We start from the raw sequence: 8,081 nt of genomic DNA, 5'->3' as shown, positions 1-8,081 counted from the left end.
AGAGAGAGAGAGAGGAAATCGCAGTCGGAGCGCATTGTTGAAGTGACTCATCACCCGCGCGTTTCAGTTTATTTTCCTCGCAGCCGAATCAACGCAAGTCCCGATGACACGACCTGGTTTTGAATAACGTTTTTTTAATATTCGTTTACGCAATCATCACGATAAACTGCTGTTTAATTTATAATCCACTCACACGCGGCGATCATGTACGCAACATATTTTCGATTCGCAATGCTGAATCTCTAGTGTGACTAAGAAAATTTCTCTTTATATTAAATGCACAATACAAATGCATACGTCAATTAAAAATTACAATCCGTGTATCCTTTACAAAAGAAGATTCAGTATTACAAAATTAGGAAGAAAATTCTCGAACATCAATTTATAACATCGTCCCAAGCACTTCGTCGAGGATTCCATACGTTACTTACACGCGACACCCAGTACGTGAAACGTGCGTCCCGCGGGAGGAAGATACTCGTTTCCGCCCGACGTGATACCGGCGGATACTCGCGGGGAATCGCGGCCGCAATATTTTTTCCCTTTCCAACAATGATAATAATACAGTATGTTACATATCGCAATATACTTTTCGTTCCACGACGACACGATGAGTGTCGCTCACACTACGCGACCTGACAACCATCGCACGCGGCATCTCGAGAACGACTGATTGCGAGCGGAATCCGCACGAGCGGAGCGCGCGCGAGCGGAAAGGGAACTGTCGTCGGGAGGAAGAGAGAATGAGAGAAGAAGAGCGAGAGAAAACGGGCACACACGTGGTGCCCGTGGGCACAGACTCGGGAACTTTCATTGGGTCCCCCTTCCGTCAAGGGGTCTGGGATCTTCTTTCAACTTTGTAAATTGCAACATGCGAGGTTGCATACTATGACCCGCGAAATACAATAGAATCTCGAGGTAAAATATACCGAAATTGGATAAAAACAAAGTTTGCACTTGGACGTATCACACATTATACATCGTGAAAAAACTTTAGAATTTGTAATAATAAAAAGGTAAAACGATTTTTATTAACATTACTGTATTGTATTTCTAGAATTTTTATTCAAATTTTACATACACTTTATGAACTTAATAAAAAATAGTTTTCTAAGTAGCGTTTCTTATTTTTTAAAGATTAAATAACGTTACATTTTATAAATAAAGAATTAATATATATTTATATCCGGAATTAAGGCAAATAGAATAAAGAAGAAAATTATTTAGATTTAAAAATTAATTAATTACAAATATATCGTACATTATATAGATATACATACGTTTAGATTATTATTATAATTATTTGTGTTACATAAATACGTGTGTGGAAATAAATGCATTCATGAAAAGGCCTTGAAAGAAAAAGTCCGAAGACGAAATTTTCATAAAGGCAAGAATTCTCGTTTTTAAAAGGGATCGAAGTAAGGTCAAAGAGCACTGTCCTATAACACGAGGGGACACGATGGAATTTGCATTTCCTGTCTACGATGAATAATTCTGGGCCAGACCAGCCGTGCCGGTTGCACACGCTTTCGAATTAGGCCCCCGCGTACACTCAAAATTAGGCCCAAAGCCCGTTATGTTGCTAAGAACTTTTTATTTGAGCTCTCGTTTATAAAATTTAGACTTTCTGATGAAAATCAAACGTGACAAAAAATCCGATTCTGAATTAATTTCACAGATAACATATGCGCCTCTTTTTCTCTTTTTAAAATAGAACAATTACTCCATTCTTTTTATCGAGTATTTAAGTGTGTATAATAATATTTTAGAATTAAAATTGGGACTAATATAAAATTTCTCTTTTATCCAAGAAATTAACATTTATATATTGAGAAATATTCGAGAAAACTCGAGCGTTCTCTACAAATTAAAAACTACAACTGCATGAGATTTCTAGAGAGGGCCTTCGTATCGTCGTGTCAGAATGAAGATTTGAGATCGAAGGGTGGCTGAGGGTAAAGATGTAAGAAATAGTGGCCGAAGAAAGGGAGGGACATACTTATAGGAACAGCTGTTCGTCGACTGGGTTATTGACCGTGCGCACCTACACAGGGGGAATTTTCACAGCAGACCCTTTCATAGACCTCTCTCAGGTACATGGAATACGTGTTGCGCCCGCGTTGCACCCGATCGTTCGAACCGTCCCCTGATGACTCATACAGAGCACAATGCCTGTTCACATACAAAGACGAAGCAGCGGTCCCATTTGCTGACCTCCGGAAACTATTATAAGTAACACATTTACGCTTCTAAACGTTTCAGAAGTTTTCTATCTACAATCGACAAATATTTGCCTTGCTCATTTAGGTTTATTTTTTTCTTCTATTCTAACAGATTTAAAAAATTTATGGAAACTTTTTTCATTTATATAATTATTGTTAATTTTATTCTCCCTTCTCTTTCTGATTTATTTTGTTAAACGGATAAAAAATTATTTGTCTGTAAATAAATTTTAAAAAGTAACAATAAAAGCGGAACTAATAAATAATTTAATAACTAATAAAGAAAAAAATTTTAAACAATTTAAAATTAATTCTCATTTAATCTAATACTCTAATTGTTATCTAATTTTTGAAATATTTTGGCTTGTTTTTAAAAAATTATTCGCGTCGTTTTCTTCCAGATCTCCAGTTTCATGTTCAAAATGGTAATGAATGATCGTTTGCGATTGGTCGTTCGGAGAGACAAGGTCGAACAAGATGAAACGCTATAGGAATGCGAATGAACCTACTCGCAACGCGCGGAGCACACACTTGTGTGTTCTGAGACAAAAAAATCACGCAACATCTGGAACTTGAGGATAGAAGGCGATCCGCTGTAAAAACTATTTGTACACCCCGTACGCGTGGGAGCGAGATCCACAATCTCCCTTCGTTAACGTAAAGGTCCCGTTTCATTCTCTCGTTTCGTTGACTTGAAACGTGTTTTCCCACGTCGAGTGATTTTTCTTTTCGATGATTGCAACAAGATGTAAGAATGGTCATTGTAAAATGATTAAATACATCGTTGATGTCTATCATGAGATTTTAAGATTTCATCATCAAAAATTGAAGCAAACAAGCTTAATTATTGTTTAAAGAAAGTCGATTATTTGTTTTTGATTAATAAAGGCAGAAAAAGAAGTTATAGAAACAACAAATTTATTTGTATAAATTAAATAAAAGAAAGAATCTTATTTTTAATTAAAGCGGATGCTGATGCTTGATAACATTTATATATAAATTTGTATTCGAATATTATCAAGCATTCAGCATCCGCTTTGACTGAAAATAGGATTCTTTTTCTTATTTGATTTAATCTTATCGGCCTTTTAACTTATAATATATTTATTTGTAAATAATATATTATTTATAAATAATATATGCAGTATGTAAAGAGGAAACGAGGAAATGTGGTGCGCGAATGTATATTAATTTTTTATCTTTAAACGTAAGACTCGTTCATTTTTTATTAAAGAAACTTTGTAAGACCTAGATACGATGATGTGCGTCATTACACTCTAAATTTCTTACAGTGAAATCCCAAGAGTGAAAATACAACCACCCTTAAAAACAAGTTTCACTCTCTTGGAGTAAGATTTCACTGTAAAAAATTTAGAGTGTACACATCCATATAATACCATATACTAATGTTCTCGGATAACGATCGTTAGTACTCGATGGTGACCGTCTTCGTCTTGAGATATTCGTTAAGAGCCTCCTGTCCCAAATCCTTGCCGAATCCAGACATCTTGAAACCGCCGAACGGTGCTGCTACGTCCGTCTTATTGTACGTGTTGATGAATACTGTGCCAGCCTCGATTTTCTCCGCAAATCTGAGCGCTCTGCTGATGTCCTTGGTAAGAACCCCCGAGGCCAGACCAAATTCGGTGTTGTTCGCCCGCGCGATCATCTGATCGATGTTCTTCGAGCTGAACTTGGAGATCACCATTATTGGACCAAAGGATTCTTCTTTGGCAATGTACATGTTGTCCTCAACGTCCGTGAATATGGTTGGTTCAAAGTACCAGCCGGGACGATTCAATCTTTTGCCGCCGTAGACCAACTTCGCACCTTCTTCGACTCCGCTCTGCACAAACGCGAGGAGTTTGTCCAAATGAGCCTTGTGATTCTGCGGCCCGTGAGCCGTGCTTCTGTCCAGCGGATTACCGATGGTAATCTTCTTTATCTCGTCGACCACACGTCTCACGAACTCATCATGGATAGTCTCCTCAACAAAAAGTCGTCCTTTGGGACGAAAAAAAATTAATAATAGACAATTTAATTATATTTCAAGATTAAATCCTATATAATCTCTTATATTAACGAGTGTATATATTTGAAATATTTAACTTTATGCTATCTATATCTTGTATGATTATTTAAAAAATTTATTTATTTTGCTTGGATTTCAAAATAAAGGAAAATATAAGAAATAGTCTCTTACCAGCGGCGATGCAGTTTTCTCCTTTATTGAAGAACACACTGCCCATACCGATCCTAATCGCTTGTTGCATGTCTGCGTCTTCGAAAATGACGAGGGGACTTTTACCACCAAGCTCCAATGACACTTTCTTGAGATTACTGTCGGCGCAACATCTCATGATGGTTTGACCGATCTGCGTGGAGCCGGTGAATCCCAGCTTTCTGATTAACGGATGCCCCACTATAGCGTTTCCGACGGCTCTGCCGACTCCGCAGACGATATTAATGACACCGGGTGGAATTCCAGCACGTGCGGACAGTTCGGCGAATTTCAAAGCTGTTAGGGGTGATGCCTGGGCCGGTTTCATTACCACGGTGTTACCGGCCGCTAGACAGGCCGCCATCTTCCACGACAGCATCATCAGCGGGTAGTTCCATGGAGTGACCAGACCGCAAACGCCGATCGGTTCACGCCGCGTGAACGTAAGATTCCGGTTCGGACGGGCATGCGAGATAGGTATGGTTGAACCTTGAATCTTGTCGCACCAGCCGGCGAAGTAGCGCCAGGTCTCGATAGACATGCCTATATGGGTTTTCAGAGCGAGAGTATAGACCGCGCCAGAATCCAGAGTCTCCAGAGTAGCCAATTCTTCCTTGTGCTCCTCCATTAAATCCGCCAATCTAGAAGATAAAAATGAAGAATTGGAAATAAATCTTTATTTGAACGGGATGATTAGTCTCTTACTTGAACAATAAAGCTCCACGCTCCCTGGCGCTAATTTTGCCCCATTCACCCTCCTCAAAGGCTTTTTTGGCGGCCCTGACAGCTCGATCGACATCCTCGGCATTTCCGCTTTCTACCGAGCAGATTACACTTTCATCATGAGGATTCATCGTGTTGACAGGGTCACCGTGACCGTTAACGAACTCGCCGTCGATGAAGAGTTGTCTGGGAAATCTCAGAGTTATGTTGTTCACCTGTACCTCCACCGCGTCGTACTTGATCTCCTTTGCGGCTAAATTTCCCCGAGCGATGAGTATAACTGTTGTAGCGAATTCTTTGAAGACCGGTGCCATGAAGACATCGATGTTCTGCAGACTAACGCCGAAATTGTCCTTGACTTCCTCAACAAGTCGTACCACGTCCATGCTACCTCCACCTGCGACAAAAATTTTGTAAGATTAATTCAAGCTTCACGTATAGTTAATTTATTACAAAATAATAGCAATAGCGAACAAAAAATCAAAATTAACATTTATTATACAATATATAAATCTTCAACTTATTAACATAATAATTGTGTATTTAACTGATAGTTATCCAATGAATAAAAATTTATATTGAAATTCAAACATATAAATTAAATTTGACATTTATAAAAAAATCTTTAAGTTTACCAGAAGCAAAAAAATCTGTATCTTCGTCAACATCAATTCTGAGTATATCTGTCCAAATTTGACGCAGGCTGTTGGTGATATTTAACTCTTCTTCCGTAAACTCCACAACCTGGCTATCATTAACCTGCCCATATTTGCTGGCATGAATGGTCTTGGTTCCAGTTTTGATTCTCTCCACGTTAATGAATTGTCCGTCAACAGCTTTGATCAGCAAACCTCTCTGATGAATGATTCCTTTCTGCTCCTCGAGATCGACCGTCTTTTCGACTTCTGGTTGTTTATCGCTCCATAAAGATGATCCGAAGAGTCGCACTTCCTCGCCATCCAACGTCGTGCAAGCTCCCGGTGTACTGTCCAGACCACGAATAAAATTGTGTAGTTCCTTCGCCGGCTTTGTCCAGTCGATCTTCTGAAGTTCTTTCTTGTTCAGCAAAGGATCATAAGTCGCACCCTCCGCTGGTTGTGGCACCATAGGCGCAGTTCCCTTAGCGACGAGGTTCACGGCATCACCCATGGCCTTGATACCCTCCGGATAGAGGAAATTATTGTACAAACTGTCCACCGTATCATTCAGTTCTACTTTGCAGGATTTTTGGAGGAGAATTGGCCCGGTATCCAAGCCATCGTCCGCCCAGAAAATCGAGAATCCTGCGGTTTTATCTCCTTGAATCAAAGTCCTGAAACGCGAGATAGATTGGTTTAAAATAAGCAAAAATAAGCAAAAATAATTGATTAAGGTATTATATAATTTTTTCAATCCCTCTGTCCACTTCTGCTAATTTAGATTAACTTTAACAATTTCAATTTTTATTCTTCACCCAAGAGAATAACAAATCCCGATAACGTCAAAATGATATTAAAATGAATCGAAAATGATTGAAAAATGACTTTTAATGATCATTTTGAGGTCATTTTGACATTATAACAACTTGTTCTAATTCTTAGAACTAGAAAAAAGATGAAGAGTTAGTTGAACCGAGATTAAAATAATGGCATTAGAAGGAAATGCGACTTTAGTTTATTTGACGAATAAACAAGAAAAATTAAGAGAATAATTATTAGAAGGGGTAACGTAAAATGTATAATATCATCGATTCATAGATCAAAGAATCATAAAATGCGCGAATACGTGCACACACACATGTAATTCGAGGGGATCATATGGCGAGCGCATGGTCTCTTATTATCGTTATCATTATCGTCGGCGCGTTTTCAGCGAGAAAGTAGTTTTGCCTCATAATCTGGAGCACGAAAACCGCGGCAAACCGGTTGTTGCGGCATGCCGATATCGACAGACATGATATCGCGACCGAATGACTTGTCAACTCTAGCATGAGCCAAGTCTAAAAATAAATTAATTGCAGATGTACGATTAACATAATCCTTAAAAGATATTGGACATTGTGTACGATTCGATTCTTCTAAAGTAAATTATTTTATTTCGCATCATTCGCGATACTCGTGGCTTATTCGAAGATAACAGATGACAAAGATTTTTTGTTATAGTCTTAATCAATGGAGTCGAATAACTAATTGTAAATCCGAAATGTAAAATTCGTTATTTAACTATAACTCTATGTCTTCGTGATGACTCTATTCTTTTTCTTCGGATTAATTGCGCGTGAAGTTCCCACTCTTACAAGATCAAAAATGTTCCCTTGTAGATCTTTCTATAAAAATATTTGTTGCATTCTCGATCTCTGGAAAATTTCCAAGAGAATCAAAGACATGTGGTGATCAAAGTGAAAAGAACTCACCAACTTATAGCGCTCGCGCCTCTGTGTCTGGGTAATAAGGACGGATGATAACATATGCTTCGGTGACGAGGATGATTAATGACTTCCATAGGGATGTACTGACTACAGAAGGGAAGGACATTGAGATCCACCTCGATGCCCTTGTATAGCTCCAAGATTTCCGGCAAGATCACTCCCTTGCTCCTCCAAGCTTTAATTTTGAAGACCGGTGTGTTATCAGCCTTGGCAGTAGTAGCTGCAATCGAATGGCAGTGATAAGACAAAATGTAAATCTCCATCCATTGAATATTCGAAATTCTTCCGATTTTTTTTTATTTTCATAATCTTTAATTCATAATCTTTTCAAAGCTCTCGAAGAAACAGTCAATGAAATAATCCTGATATATATATATATATATATATATATATATATATATATATATAATAGTAGAGTAGTATAGTATATATTAATTAATTAACTACTACTAACTAACGTAAGTACTCGTCGTCCGTTCCTTACGTACGTACTACGTAACACCTA

General features: G+C 38.2%; 1 protein-coding gene across 1 annotated transcript in view; it reads right to left on the bottom strand.

The window, feature by feature from the left end:
• Positions 1-3,651: 3,651 nt before the first annotated feature.
• Positions 3,652-8,081, bottom strand: part of LOC105622759 (cytosolic 10-formyltetrahydrofolate dehydrogenase) — a 5,878-nt gene continuing 1,448 nt past the window's right edge. The window contains exons 3-7 of the mRNA XM_012204171.1: positions 7,562-7,796; positions 5,805-6,481; positions 5,152-5,566; positions 4,429-5,087; positions 3,652-4,229 (exon numbers count right to left, since the gene is read on the bottom strand). Coding sequence (XP_012059561.1) covers positions 3,652-4,229; positions 4,429-5,087; positions 5,152-5,566; positions 5,805-6,481; positions 7,562-7,796 — 2,564 coding nt within the window. The remainder of the gene's footprint in view (positions 4,230-4,428; positions 5,088-5,151; positions 5,567-5,804; positions 6,482-7,561; positions 7,797-8,081) is intronic.

The sequence above is a fragment of the Atta cephalotes genome (genome assembly GCF_000143395.1).
Source record: "Atta cephalotes unplaced genomic scaffold scaffold00048, whole genome shotgun sequence".
Classification (NCBI taxonomy): Eukaryota; Metazoa; Arthropoda; class Insecta; order Hymenoptera; family Formicidae; genus Atta; species Atta cephalotes.
Note: the sequence above shows the minus strand (reverse complement) of the source record. Positions and strands in the feature narration are given on the sequence as shown.